Below are 14,211 nucleotides of genomic sequence, written 5' to 3' on the forward strand. Positions count from 1 at the left end.
CCCTTCCCAAACAGGCAGGGGCACCTTCCACGCGCGTTCCAATGCAGGGTATATAACCCCCCCTCCCCCCAAGTTCCTGCTTTTCTTTTTCTTCCTTCTTCAACTACCCATCCTTCTCATCCTCCACTCTATCAATCCCCCACCATCCATCTGATGTTTCATCACTCCCAAGTACATTCAATCATCAGCTTGGGTCTCATCAATACCTTGTCTATTCCATCACATCTTCTATCATATCTTGCATCAAGGTTCATTGGAAATGGAGTCTGTCACCATCTCTGACTGCCAACAACACGTCGTTGCGACATGTCACGTCTGTCACATCAACACCCACACCGACGTGGCCCATCATATCCACTCTGGTAAGTCTGTGACCACCTGTCACCACCCTTCACTCACTCACCACCTACCACCACCTATTACCACATGGCACCACCTTTAGTCACTAACATGCACTTGTCTCATAGACCCCACACCACATGGGCTTCACCACACTGGCTTTTCATCTTGCATCTCTGCTGCACATTGTGAGTATCATCTTTCCTCTCTATTCCCCCCATCCACCATGACCACCTCTGGCGTCACTCATTTTTCCAAAGTTCTCATGCTGCTATCATTGCTCGGTACTAACTGTGACAGACGTGGAATCAAAACACCACCCTACTGCTTGATACAGCCTCTTTGCCTCAATGGTCTTTGCATTTCCATGTCGCTGCTTCCAGTTTTCAGCTATCCAGGTAAGAACTCCAGCACCAGAACCCTCCCCACCTCTCTGTTCCTTCTGCTCTGCGATGACGAGTGGAAGATCTTACCAACCGGTCCAATGGCTGACGCAGGTTCACCTTGGTGTCTTTTATCACAGGAATCCCATTTCTCCTCGTTTTCAATCTGTCTGCCTCGGATCCTCTTGCATATGCCTGGCACCACCTCAATTTTGTGTGCATGACCACCACATTCTACATCCAATCCGCACACATGTCCACAGCTGAACAACCACACAACATACCTGTCTTCGACGAAGCTGTCAAGATGCGACCTTGCGAGGCCACCTTTCCTATTACGACATATGACAACTGTATGTCCTCTCCACCCCACTTCATCATTTCTTGCTAAAAGAGATCTTCTGATTACAGTTACCCATACCACCACCTCCAAAGTTGGCCTCTGCTGTCATGTCCACAACAACCGAACAGGGCTGCCTCCACGCCTTCACTGGCAAATTCGTACACACCTAAGAAGACATCAGAAAAGACAACAGAAAGCATATCGGAGGGCTCTTTTGCCTCCTGACTGCCACCGCAACATCTCCAGCTCATGGTCATCCACTGGTCTCGCCCATTGACAAAATACCTCTGGTACCCTCAAATGGAACCCCCGTGGTAATTGCCCGATACTGAGCTCAAACAAAAAAAAAGAAAAAGAAAAAAAAGAAAATCCAACATCAACAACTTATCGATCTCGAGACAACAGAAAGAAAGACAACAAGAAAAGGGAAAATCAAAATGAAGGAAAAGGAACAAACAAAAAAGGGGAAAACAAGATGGATTTGCATTGGATGGAAGAACAGGAAGGAACAAGGAGAAGGGATGTGAAATTGGTTGCTTTTGATCTTCGCAGAAAGGGAACTGGTGAGATCAGAAACATCATTTCTGGAGATTCAAGGCTGACTTCCAAAATCATAGTTCCCTGATGATTCCACTGGAGTCTTTCGACACCTTCCAATTTCACCGTAGCCCAGCCAGCAAGCTCATGATTCACCCTTGAATCAAGAGGGATGAAATGACACGACTGTTAGTTTCTCAGCTTGTGATCCTCCTTTGCCAGTGCTAATAATTCTAGTCACTAGTTACCACTAACAACCCACGAGATCCTCGAGCATTCGAACAACTTCCTGCTCAATCCACCCTTTGAAAAATTCGATTGCATCCCACCACCCAGTCCAGTGCGGAAACCCACCAACCTGCTGCAATGTTGCAGACCATCTCCTGCCGGCCCTCACCACCTCCCTCGATAGTCACCAAGTGAGCTAGGAATACATCCTCTGACACCATACTACTCAGCACCAACAGGCGGCGTGTTGGGTTGTATAATCAGGTGATCCATGTTTCTGGTACTTGGTACTGCGGAAGCATGAAGAACCATTATCCTCGACAGTCATCACTCGACAGCTAGGAATACATTCTCTGACACCATACTTCTCAGCACCAACAGGCGGTGTGTTGGGTTGTATGATCAGTGGATCCCTGTTTCTAGTTTATCTGGGACTGTGACAGCACTGAAGAACCATTATCCTCGACGGTCTCGAGTGGACCAGGAACATCATCCTTTGACACCATACTTCCCAGCACCAACAGGCGGTGTGTTGGGTTTTATGCTCAGGGGGTGCACTGTTCCTAGTTTACCGGGGCTGCGAGTTGATTCTGGTATATCAGGGCTGTCCACTGCGAGTGACTTTCGTATATCAGGCTGTCCACTGCGGGTTGACTCTGGTAAATCAATGCTGCCCACTGCGAGTTGATTCTGGTATATCAATGCTGCCCACCGTGAGTTGACAACAGGTAGTGAAGGCTGACAAGAGTGGCCTCGCAGGATTGCAACATGGAGATTTCAGCGCACACCACCCAGTCATTTCTCAGCACTCCCACCAGTCTCTCAGTGCCTCCACCTTTGGGTCACATCAAATCCCAACACCGAAGACCACATGAATCCTTCACGAAACGGTACCAACGACCCCACCCCCGAGACACAAAATCTCAACACATGTGACTTTGGTCAACATGATATCAATCAACACCGACATTAACTTTCAACTGCTGAGCACTTCCCACTGGACTGGGTTGGTACACCGAAACACGGGGCATCAATCATCGAGTTCTTCAAGCTATTCATGACCAACCCCCAACTCTCTGACAACTTCGAGGCTTCACCAATGCATCAAATGCAATATCTCTGTCATCTTCACTCTTAGTTCATACGCATGAGGCGGTCGTTACAAGGACAATCCATCATGACAAGACGCATGAGTATAGTAAGTCAAAACAGTTCCCCATTTGAAGATAATGAGGCTGACAATCCCAAGCTTAAGGCACAGATCAAAACAACGAAAAAAAAGTCCAAACACACTCTCTGACCACAACACTCTTCACTACTGGGGACTTGAAACCTCACTCAACAAGCAAGTTGCAACAAGCCAGCCACAACCCACGAAAGTCAAAAAACAAGAACCGAAAAAAAAGAAAGGCAAAAACACAAGGCAAAAAGGCAACAAGTCTAAGCCTCATCCACACCCTGAAGAGATCACTGGCAGACGGCCATAGAATCATTGAATGGAAGCACGTCAACTCGAAAGACAAACTGGTCCAGCATGGACTTGAGTTCACAACTGTCGAATCTCACAGCACCACATTTGGCTTGGAAAGATGGATATGGAGAATATGGGAGGAGGATGGACATGGGAATGTACGAATGAACTTTGTTTTGATATCTCTGGGAGGATTTGGGGACGTTGTTTGCATTATCCACCACTTTCACTTTGCACCGACTCTGCTGAGTCTTCAAATCTCAGCTCGAACATTGGTTCCATGGACATCATCAACGTCCATGTATGTCACTGTCAACGTTTGCTTGGGGGGTTGGCTCGATTTGTTTTGTATTCACTGGAAGGGATTTGGAAGGAATTTCCAGTTTTATGTTATTTAGAGAACTTCTGCGACATCAAACCTGCAGAAGTAAAAAATGAAGAACATCATCATCTTCATAACCACCTTCTCATCTCCCATAATACATAGAAAAGTAGTGTCTAGTATTTTCGTGGGATTTTTATTTAGATATTCAAATCATCAAAGTCCTACGTTAAGAGGAGGCCGCCACTATTCTTGTTGATTGTACCTAACATCTCAAATGCTGAAGGTACCATCCCAAGATCCGTCCTTACAGGTAACAAGTTGGAATAGTCGGCCGCTTATGCAGCCGTGTCGAGTTTTTTTTTGGTAGTCTTTTATGATAGTCTTTTATGATAGTCTTTTATGATAGTCTTCTCAGATCTTTTTAGATGTCTTTTTTTTGTCTTTTCGGATCCTTTTCAGTTTGTCTTTTCAGATGTCTGTTTTCATAGATATTATCTCCCCCTTCTCAGCTTGTTAGCTAGACGGCAGAAAAAGGGAAAAAAGCATACTTTGTGCAGACGGCTTTTCTATGTAGCCACCATCTGATCTATACACTGTAAATGACAGATAACATTGAAAAGTCAACATCTGAATTCTAAGTTAAGTCATAAAGCAGAGATATAATCATTAATTGATACAATCATCCGGGCGTCCATGGTAGGAAGTCCGTGAACACAGACAGCATACCAAGCAATGGGAAAGGAAAACGGTATAGAGCTCTCAAATTGGAAAGAAAAAAAACGAAAAGAAACACATAGCAGGACGAAGCAAAGAACTCCCCCTTCGTATCGGAACCAAAGACGACGATCACCAAGGACGCAACTCAGAAATCTGAACCCCGAACCCGAACCACCCAGATCAACATCTAAATAAGGACCAACGGAACAAGTCGCTAACCAAGGGATGGTAGGAACAGCAAAGCAAGTACGGAGTATAGTCAGGATATTCGGATCGTGTTGTAAAAATCACAAAGAGATGCGAGGAGCCCAACTCCGCCAATGCAGTGGTCAATGGGATGATTTTTTCCTCTGGGGAAAAATCGTCTGGTGACCAAGTCCACTATTTCATCACTGGACTTGGCTGACGATTTCGCTGGCGCGACCCAGGCTCTCGACCATCTGTTGGCATTCCTTTCGTCGGCGGGTCGTGTAATCGCTCTCCTTGAGGAGTTCGTCGAGCTCGTTGGTGCGGTACATGTTCTCCAGGAGTTCGCGTTGCATCTCATCCTTGGTGAATCTAGGGAAATCATTTGTTAGTATACTCGAGTGTTAAGGACGATGGGGGTTGGCAAGAAGGGGACATACTGGACCAGGGTGTACATGACGGCCTTGGGGACCATGTCGATCATTGTGCGCTTGACAATGTTGAAGTAGGAGTTAATCAGGAGTTCTGCGTGAGTGTTAGTAAAATGCCACAGGGAGTTTGTGTGAGCTGGTTCACTTACTGATAACCTCAACTTCAGTGGCTTCACGCTCAGACAAGCTAGCTGAAGCCTTGAGAGTTGGGGGAGGAGCCTCCATGAGGGCCATCTTCTTCTTGTTCTTGGAAGCCCAGAAACTGCCGAAGAACCCACTGTTGTTGTTGGCCTCACCAGTGGTGTCGAGCGAGGGGCTCTGGGCACGGGCTGGGAGCAGAGGCTTGCCGGTCTTGGGGTCGACCTGTGTAGGCTTGGCGGCTGCCTGACGCTCGTTGACGAGAGTCATGGCGCGGTGTCCGTTCAGGAAATCGGGGTGGCCGGTGTTCACGTAGGTGGATTCCATGTTGATCAAGTCCTTGACCAGCTTGTTGGTGGGCTCAAGGCACTTCTTGAAGAAGGAAATCACGACAGCGTGGAACTTCTCCTTCAGCATGGGGTAGCGGCGGAACAGCTGCTTGGTCAAGAGCTGGCTCAGAATGCGCACCAACTCGTCATAAACGAGTGAGATACATTTCAAGCTGGGCTCTTCCAGTCGCCTGATCTGTTGCTTGACGATCAACTCGAAGGCGGTGGTGCCGACGAATAGTGCGGGTGAGGAACCGGACGAGTTGTAAAGGATGGTCCGGATGTCAATGTCCTTCACGAGGTCAAAGGGATCGACAGCCTTGACACCGTTCGAGTAGAGTTCGTGGAACACGAAGGAAATACGAGCACCACCGGACAGCTCGATGCTGGACAACTCCTGGTTATTTCCCTCCAAGACTGTACGGTATTCGTTGCTGAATTCAGTGATGATGTTCAGGATAATGTTGGCGCTGTTACCAAGCATAGAGTCACCTAGTTGCGCTAGCTCTGCGGTGTATTTCTGGAGGGAGGCGGAAATGCGGGCCTTGATATCGGGCAGTGTTTGCTTGATGTGCATCATAAGGATCTAAAAAGACGAAGTCCGTTAGTTGAAAGGTTTCTGAGTGTATTGGGGGTCAACCCGTACCAAGTTCAGTTTCCGTGCCAGATATGGAGTACCGCAGTAGGAAGCCTTATTACGGTATGCCTTGTGGTTCTCGAAGAAGTTCTTCTCGTTCTCCAGGGCGTAAGCAATAAGTTTCTTGTTCTCAATGTCACGCTGGCCACGGTTGACCACCGGCACATAACCCAGGCGCAAGGGGATAATTCGTCCAGCGAGAATATCCACCACATCGGTTCCATCGTCCATCAGATCGACCTTACTCAACACACCGATGGTGCGCTGACCCTCTGGGTCCACCTCACGTGCCAGCTTCAGACCATCGGAGTTGGCAAGATCTTGGTTGGCCGAAGTGACTGCTAGGATGATTGCGTTGGGCTTGCTGATATACTTGAGGACCATATCACGGATCTGCTTCTCAATATCCTTCGGTTGGTCTCCGACGGGCACCTTGGTCAAACCAGGCAAATCGACGAGGGTCAAGGTCAAGACGTTGGGGGAGTAGATGCGCAGGTTGATGGGGGAGGGCGAGATTCCGGCATTCTTTCCGACCTTGGTTTCCGTTTCACGCACGATCTCTTCCCGAATCTTGTTGAAATCGAAGAACTTCTCCCCGGGTAGGTGCAGGAATTCACCGTACTCGTTCACGTTGGACTCGCTGTCGGTCGTCTCCAACTTGGTGTCACCATTTGTGGTGGGGGTGGGAGTTTTGTTGATAAGCTGCAGGATAAGGGGTCTCCGAGTGACGATTCCAGAGCCACGAGGCAAGCTGCAAGGCGAAAACTTGGTTAGCAATTATTGTTGACATCTGTCGCATGCCCCGCCACCGGAGGTGTGGACGGGGGGCCGCGCAAGCTCCCCAAAAACAATCAACATACAAATCCCGGCCGACGATATTCTCTAGCACTGAACTCTTTCCACTGGACTGCGATCCGACGACGGCGATTTGGGGCAGATCGATCGGGTTTTGTACCTAAAGCGAGCGGCGGTGTTAGCACACATGGTACCCCTGGAATCACAATTGACCCGTGACTTCTGAGCGGGTATACTTACACCGACTGTGGAGAAGACATCTTGAAGCCTGTTAACTAGCGAAATCAAGCTGGGGTCGTTGACGTTTATGCTGCACGGAGATTAGCCAGACCGCATCGGAAAGGGACAGGGGGGTTTGCGCACGAGTAGCCGGTCGTGGGGCTTGCCATGGCTGGCGATTTGGGATATGAAAACTGCTTCTAGGCAAGAAATATTGAAAAAGCAAGAAAAACGAGGCCACAGGGAAGTTGAAATAAAGTAGAACCGGGGGAGGAGGTGCACTAGGGATTGTTTCGTTGCCTCGAAGGCGGTGATGCAGTGGCGTCCAGAGCGGTCTCTCTGCCTAGGCTGCACTCAAAGTAGGTACTGACGAGTTCACGATAATATAGTATTATAGGTTGAATATTAAAGAAATAAACTATTTCTACCTGTCAAATAACCTAATAGCCCTGATGTCCGGTCATGTGCACAAGTCTTGTGCTGCTTGACGCGTACGGGCCACATGTCCATCTGGAAGTTATACAACGGTAAGGCCACCAAAATGGAAAAAAGCAACTTGAGTTGGACACAATAACTACAGGGGAATGTGCTCGAACAAACATCTAAAGGAAAATACATGCTAAGTCAAGATGTCACTTTCACTCGTCCGAGACCGAGGCGAATCGCTCAGTCATAGACTGGAGGATCTTCTCGTACTTGGCCGAGATCTCCGCCTCATCCTCAGGAACCTCGAACTTCATGCCGCGCAGAGCACTCTGGAGATCAGCAGTAGCCTCACGGACCTTGTTCCAGTTCTGACCCTGAGCAATGGCCTTTTGGGCCTCGTTGTGGTAACCCATAAAGGCCTTCATCATGTACTCGGTCTTCCACAAGGGACAGAACTGGTCGTAGTCACTGTATCCGTTCTGCTGAAGGAAATCTTCCTTGAGCAAGCTGGCCACGTCCAGCGTGATCTTATCCGAATCACCCAGCGCGGCCTTACCGACCAGCTGGACGACCTGGTCCAGTTCCTCGGACTTGGCCAAAAGCTCACGAATCTGATCGCGCAGACGAGGGAATTCTGGGTGGTCCTTCTCGTAGTATTTATCCAAAACTGCGTTGTACTTGCTGTAGGAGATGGAGGTGTTGACCGAGGGGAAGTGCTTGCGCTGCGCCAGCTTCTTGTCGAGACCCCAGAACACCTGGACAATACCCAGGGTACTGCTAGTAACGGGATCGGAGAAATCACCACCGGGCGGGCTGACAGCACCAACGATGCTAACACTGCCGACACGCTCGGGACTGCCCAGAGCACTGCTCTTGCCGGCACGCTCGTAGAAGGAGGCCAGCTTGGCTCCCAGGTACGCGGGGAAACCCTGGTCAGCAGGCATCTCACCCAGACGACCCGAGATCTCACGCAGAGCCTCAGCCCAACGGGAACTGGAATCGGCCATCATAGCGACGTCCTTGCCCTGGTCACGGAAGTATTCGGCGATAGTGATACCGGTATAAATAGAGGCCTCACGGGCGGCGACAGGCATGTTGGAGGTGTTGGCGATCAGGCAGGTACGCTTCATGATAGGCTCCTTGCGGCCTTCAACGTTAATAGAGAGCTGCGAAAGAAATGGTAGTCAGTAAAACGTTATCGCAGTAAATTTGGGGAGGGCATGTACTTCGGGGAAATCCATCAAGACTTCAGCCATCTCGTTACCACGCTCACCGCAGCCAACGTAGACGATGATATCACTGTTCGAGAACTTGGACACACTCTGGGAAATGACAGTCTTTCCACATCCGAAAGCACCAGGAATGCAGACAGTACCGCCCTGGACACTGGGGAAGAGAGCATCCAACACTCTCTGGCCGACGACGAAGGGCGCATCGGCGGACAGTTTGTCGCTAACCGGGCGGGGAACACGGACGGGCCAAGTCTGCATCATACCGAACTCGGACTTCTTACCATCGAACTCCACCTCGAGTAGCTTCTCCTCGACGGTGTAGCTGCCAGCAGGGGCAATGCGAGTAATGGTACCCCGTGCACGGGGAGGCAGCAGGATCTTGTGGTCGTTCACCAGACTGTTCTCGAACACGGAACCCCAGATGTCACCACCAGTGATGTGGTCGCCAACCTTGAAGGTAGTAGGCTTGTATTCCCACTTGCGCTCGCGGTCCAAAGCATTCACCGAAATACCACGGGGAATGTAGATACTCTTCGATTGGTCCGCGATGGCTTTGAGGGGGCGCTGAATACCGTCGTAGATCGTCTCCATCAGACCGGGGCCAAGCTCGACTGAAAGGGGCTTTCCTGTCCTCGTAACCGGGTCTCCGACAGTCAAACCAGCTGTTATTCAAAGGTCACCTCGGTCAGCATAGCTCTTCGGGGGATATGATGAAATCATGCGCGTTTGGGGGGCTGCGGAGCTCTACCTGTTTCCTCGTAGACCTGAATCGTGGCCTTATCTTGCTCGATTCGAATGACCTCACCGACAAGCAGGTCATGACCGACACGACACTATGCGGTCAGTATCTGGGGTTCTCCACGATCTCGGAGCTGGGACTGCCTACCAACTCGTACATGGCACAACCGATCATGTTTTCGGCCACGACGACAGGGCCGGAGACCGAAAAGATCGAGCCATTGTTCTCAGAATCGTCTGAAGTCATAATTGAAGAAGCCTGTGTGGAATGGGAAGACACAGAATGGGTGAAGGTAGTTGAGGAGGGCGAGTCTGGAAGCGGTGGCAGCTCAGCGGGCGGTGATGGCTGTGTCAACGTATGCTTTGTGGTTATCAGATCCAACAACGATGCCCGCGCTTTCAATAGAGGACGTCCCAGGCCTAGCATTCGCTTTGGACTGCAGGTCACAGGTGTTGGAAATTAAATCTGAATCTTGATTCTCAGACGGTCGTGGAGTCTTCTGATCTACTCGTCCAATCCTCGGTCTCATTCCCCGCGGACCCAATTGTGGCCATGCAAGCCGATCTTTCAGCTTGGCTTGTACTACTGGTGGCTTTTTTTTTACCATCCAGTCTTACAATGATGGAAGTTGGTTTACTTGGTTTTGTCCCCCCTGCGGCTTTTGAGAACTAAACGAATCACTGAACATCTCATTCATCCTACAATTTCGATGAGCTCTACTGCATCTACCCCATAATGACCTCGGAACGGCCATGGAAATCAATCCAATAATACTTACATTGCAGAAAACTATTTGAGAAACAAAACTGACGATCTAGAATAACCCATGATATTTCGCACCGATAGCCCGCGATGATCATGTCTCTCTCGGTCGCAAAAATGGTCAATAGCTGTCTTCGAGTTCCTCGATGGCCCCATAAACCATTTGGAGAAGATTTCGAAACTCGACTGCAAGATGCTCAGCATGTTGATTGACCAATGACCAGGGCGAAGCAGAGGGGAAAAAGGCCCGCAGCTTGATCTTGCAACCACCCTCGGTATCCATGAATTCGTTCATGATATAGAAGAACTTGCTCCCACTGTCAAGTTTCCCGACCAAGTACTCCACCATTTCATACTCCTCCTCTCGCTGCCCCGCCATCCACTTGGGAATCTGTCCGCTGCCCATGATATCAACAAATCGAACCTTGGCCATGTGCTCCCCGATGACCTGCACCCCGCAGTCTGGTCCACTTCTGGCGGGAGCTCCTGGTGAATGCATAACCACATAGTTCTCCGGGTGCGTTGGGAATATAAACGTTCGTGCCATCTCATCGATGGGCTGGGAAAGCTGCCAGCGGCTGCAGATTGTTCTCATCTCTGTCGCTGAGACCCCGGTTACTTTCATGTATGTTCTGCATTCTCTGAATTCCCCTCGAGAGGCTCGAATCAGCGATTCAAAATAGCGGTTTCCTTCCTCGATTTGGTCTTTCAGAAGCTCCAGCATCGGTGCTTGAAACAATAAGCTCCGCAGGTTGTCGAGAGCGCGATAGCAAGCTTGGAGTTCCAAGTGATCGACATCAGCCCCGGATTTAGATACTCCATTCAGCTTGAACTTGATGGTTGGCCTTGGTTCCATGGCTATTGGTGTTCTCTGGCGAAGGGGTTTGAAGATTGTGTGGAAAATGTTGTCTACGTTGTCTACAGGTGAAGTCGCAGCCTTTATAATCCAGCCTAAATAGCAACCCTGTCCCTCACCAAGTCATTATTCCAAATCTCTTCCTAGGGAGCACCAAGAAAACCTGAAAGGATGAAAGGGTGTTGAGCGTAGGATGAGAAAGACAGGGGTGATCAAAGGCAGCGTACAAGGCCATTAGCACAAATCTCAACAAAGGCTAGCAAAATTTCGATTCAAACCTAAGACAGTATCACCTAGATGTTAAGGGCATATGTGAAAAGTTGAAACCACTGTGGTACATCCCAGCCCCTGCAGAGTAGGCTAAAGAAGACATGCCTACATATGGTGGGTTAGATGATGTCTCACAGTGTCAAAGAGGTGTCAAAGACTCAACATGTAAGCACCTGCCTATGAATATTGCCTAATCAACATTATACACCTACAATGAGGAGAAACCGCCGCCTTTCCACCCCTAACTTCGGACGTCGAGCCACTGCGGTACTTGTTGATGAATCGCCTCAGTAGGGAAAAAAGCACTACCAAATTATCGTCTATATTTCTTTGTTTGCTTTTGTTTTATTTTCTTTCCTATTCTTAGACCATTATCATGATCATGATCATTATATAAATACATGATATGCCAGGCCTCAAACCTTGGGAACATCCAAGTTCCATGATAGAAGTAATACAATTCAACCGTTAGACCATAGCAAACCTAGACATATGCTTATAGCCTAGAGGACTATATTATTGTCTGTTTCTTGTCTCGATAAATCCTGTCAAGATTCATCCTTGCCTTTGTGTCTGTTCAACTTCCTATCAATTTGAATTGCTCTAGCATAGTCAAAGCATCACACGTTTTACTACAGATGTTTCATGGCCTTTTTGTGGCATTGGCATGTTCAGGTGACACTAAATCCCAAAGCGCAAAGCTAACCAGATGTAGTAATTCACAGGCCATTTATAGTGATCATCCATGGATACGAAATCCGGGGTCGATGATCTTAGTGGCTGAAGTGGCTTCACATGTCATGATGCCCTAACCCCTCTCCACCGGACCGTGGGCCACGGCAAACCTCAGGAACACCTGTCGTCCTGGATGCCCTGAAGAAATTGATAGAATCATGGGGTTTTTGCTCACCTTGGATACAAATATACAAACAATATTCGATCTAGTTTTACTCCCAGTTCACCGCAACCATGGCGTTGAAGAGTCCCAAGAGTGGAAATAGTACCGAGTGTCACTACTGGGGTTACTCTTTTCATTGGACTGCCCTCCACTCCTCTGCCGATGACCTCAAGTCGTTGATATACAGCTGTGATTCCCTCGCCGACGAATGTGTGGGACGCTTGAACAAGATTCCATCCGCTGATGATGACACCGATAAACGACCTTTCAACAAGGACCTCTATGGGTTATTGAGGGACCATACGGAGGAGGACCCAAAGCTCAACGAGCTCTGGACCAAGATCAATACAGTCCCGAAGTGGGTAGACTGGGATCAAATCCAACGGGGCCAGGATGTTTTCTTCCGCTATGGCCTTCCGATTCTCAATGTTGTGAGTGGCTGACATATGAAATATCTTTGGGGGTATGGACTGATCCCATCGACAGCTCAGTTTTGAAAGCTTACTTGGTGGAATGTAAGAGCGTTTTTCTGCTTCCTGAGAATGAGTGTCAAACAGGAACTGATCTTTATCCAGGGGAGCAATGCGAGTCGTCGAAACCCTTTCGCGAACAGGCGGCTTTGGGGCAAAGGTAGTACGCCGACGATTACTCGAGACGCTTCAGCATATACTTCAGGTCAACACCTCAGTGGAAGGTATGAAGCCAGGCGGAGACGGCCACATCTCATGTGTTCGTGTCCGACTGCTTCATTCGTCTGTCCGCAAGAGGATCCTAAGTCTGGTAGACCAGAACCCTGAATACTACAATGTCAACAAGTACGGAACACCGGTTAATGACCTAGACTGCATCGGCACAATCAACACATTCTGCAGCGTGGTGATATGGCTCGGTCTTCCACGACAGGGCATCTACCCCAGTCAGCAAGAGACTGAGGACTACATCGCGCTCTGGAGGCTAGTTGCATACTATATGGGAACACCGACGGATCCATTTGAGAGCACAGCTAAAGCTCGTGCTATGATGGAATCGCTTCTCGTTTCTGAGATCGAACCCACTGAGACCGGAAAGATCCTGGCGAAGAATATCATTATTGGATTGGAGAATACTGCGCCGGCTTTTGCATCCAAGGAATTTATGGAGGCGATGACTCGACTACTCAATGGAGATCAACTGTCTGATGAGCTTGATATCCCTCGGTCTAATATATACTATCGGATGTTGATCTGGGGATATTGCTTCTGGGTTATGACTATTTCATATGTTGTACCAAAGATATACTTCGTCGACAGGATTATGATTTCGGTATGTCAACCTATCCACAATTTTCAGATATTTTCTAACGAAGAACTCTATCAGCTCCGCCGAAAGTACTTCTACAAGTTAGTCCTCGACGAGAAGATGGGTCTTGGGGAGGAGTCGCGCTTCGAGTTCAAATACGTGCCTACTCTCAATCGCACCACCCGCCTCGGCCAGCGAAGAAGCACTAAATTCGAGAGACCCGGTATTGAAAGTCTTGCGCGTCTAGGCCTTCTGGCAGCCTTTACTGCAGTAGCCACTTTAAGCATGGGGTTTGTATTTGCGGCGAGAATGATTCCTTCGCAGCTCTTCATGGTTCGAGCATGATTTTCTGTCTCATTTATGTATCTTAGCCTGATGGTCGTTATACTTTTCGACTTTAAATCATAGCCGTATTGAGCTAAAACACCATCACACCAAAGCCTGTATTCTACGGTTTCTCTCATGTGACACCGTCAAAGTCGAGGTTAAGCAACATGTATAATCAAGACAGCGCTGATGCCAACAACTAGGAACGACGAAGCAACAAGCCGACAGATGTGCCTGACGGTTTTCCCGCCGCAGGTTGCCGTACCCAAGGTATAAATGAATACATCCATCTGCGAAAGGGCCAAAGGCCGGATGCCAGATTTTGCAAAGTTGATGCCTGAATAT

The 14,211-nt window shown here is 48.8% G+C and overlaps 6 protein-coding genes across 6 annotated transcripts; 3 read left to right on the top strand and 3 right to left on the bottom strand.

The window, feature by feature from the left end:
• Window positions 1-259: 259 nt before the first annotated feature.
• Window positions 260-1,113, top strand: N7471_007020 (uncharacterized protein; the record flags this gene model as incomplete). Its single annotated transcript, XM_057279739.1, has 2 exons — window positions 260-362; window positions 863-1,113. The coding sequence occupies 2 exons, from the start codon at window positions 260-262 to the stop codon at window positions 1,111-1,113; spliced, it is 354 nt and encodes a 117-aa protein (XP_057133999.1).
• A 1,418-nt stretch (window positions 1,114-2,531) lies between these two features.
• N7471_007021 (uncharacterized protein) lies at window positions 2,532-2,803 on the top strand (the record flags this gene model as incomplete). Its single annotated transcript, XM_057279740.1, is given in 3 exon segments — window positions 2,532-2,543; window positions 2,559-2,624; window positions 2,657-2,803. The coding sequence occupies 3 exon segments, from the start codon at window positions 2,532-2,534 to the stop codon at window positions 2,801-2,803; spliced, it is 225 nt and encodes a 74-aa protein (XP_057134000.1).
• A 1,430-nt stretch (window positions 2,804-4,233) lies between these two features.
• Window positions 4,234-7,441, bottom strand: N7471_007022 (dynamin-like GTPase vpsA). The gene is made up of 7 exons (XM_057279741.1): window positions 7,223-7,441; window positions 7,100-7,169; window positions 6,925-7,019; window positions 6,074-6,815; window positions 5,110-6,013; window positions 4,970-5,054; window positions 4,234-4,901 (listed from the first exon to the last, which is right to left on the bottom strand). Exons 1-7 carry the CDS (start codon window positions 7,246-7,248, stop codon window positions 4,733-4,735), a joined length of 2,091 nt encoding a protein of 696 aa, XP_057134001.1. The 5' UTR covers window positions 7,249-7,441; the 3' UTR covers window positions 4,234-4,732.
• A 275-nt stretch (window positions 7,442-7,716) lies between these two features.
• On the bottom strand, window positions 7,717-9,901 carry N7471_007023 (H(+)-transporting V1 sector ATPase subunit A; the record flags this gene model as incomplete). Its single annotated transcript, XM_057279742.1, has 4 exons — window positions 7,717-8,670; window positions 8,731-9,398; window positions 9,485-9,569; window positions 9,623-9,901. The coding sequence occupies 4 exons, from the start codon at window positions 9,899-9,901 to the stop codon at window positions 7,717-7,719; spliced, it is 1,986 nt and encodes a 661-aa protein (XP_057134002.1).
• Window positions 9,902-10,358: 457 nt separating this feature from the next.
• On the bottom strand, window positions 10,359-11,093 carry N7471_007024 (uncharacterized protein; the record flags this gene model as incomplete). The annotated part of the gene is made up of 1 exon (XM_057279743.1): window positions 10,359-11,093. The coding sequence occupies one exon, from the start codon at window positions 11,091-11,093 to the stop codon at window positions 10,359-10,361; it is 735 nt and encodes a 244-aa protein (XP_057134003.1).
• Window positions 11,094-12,332: 1,239 nt separating this feature from the next.
• N7471_007025 (oxygenase MpaB family protein) lies at window positions 12,333-13,884 on the top strand (the record flags this gene model as incomplete). Its single annotated transcript, XM_057279744.1, has 4 exons — window positions 12,333-12,692; window positions 12,748-12,776; window positions 12,837-13,563; window positions 13,618-13,884. The coding sequence occupies 4 exons, from the start codon at window positions 12,333-12,335 to the stop codon at window positions 13,882-13,884; spliced, it is 1,383 nt and encodes a 460-aa protein (XP_057134004.1).
• Window positions 13,885-14,211: the final 327 nt, after the last annotated feature.

Source organism: Penicillium samsonianum (genome assembly GCF_028829775.1).
Source record: "Penicillium samsonianum strain IBT 33392 chromosome Unknown utg000004l_segment0_segment0, whole genome shotgun sequence".
Taxonomy (NCBI): domain Eukaryota; kingdom Fungi; phylum Ascomycota; class Eurotiomycetes; order Eurotiales; family Aspergillaceae; genus Penicillium; species Penicillium samsonianum.

Coding starts and splice junctions, on each gene's coding strand:
- N7471_007022 (XM_057279741.1), bottom strand. CDS start 7,248: ATGGCAAGCCCCACGACCGGCTACTC. Junction 6,816..6,924: donor AATATCGTCGGCCGGGATTT/GTATGTTGATTG, acceptor TTCGCCTTGCAG/CTTGCCTCGTGGCTCTGGAA. Junction 5,055..5,109: donor CACTGAAGTTGAGGTTATCA/GTAAGTGAACCA, acceptor ACACTCACGCAG/AACTCCTGATTAACTCCTAC.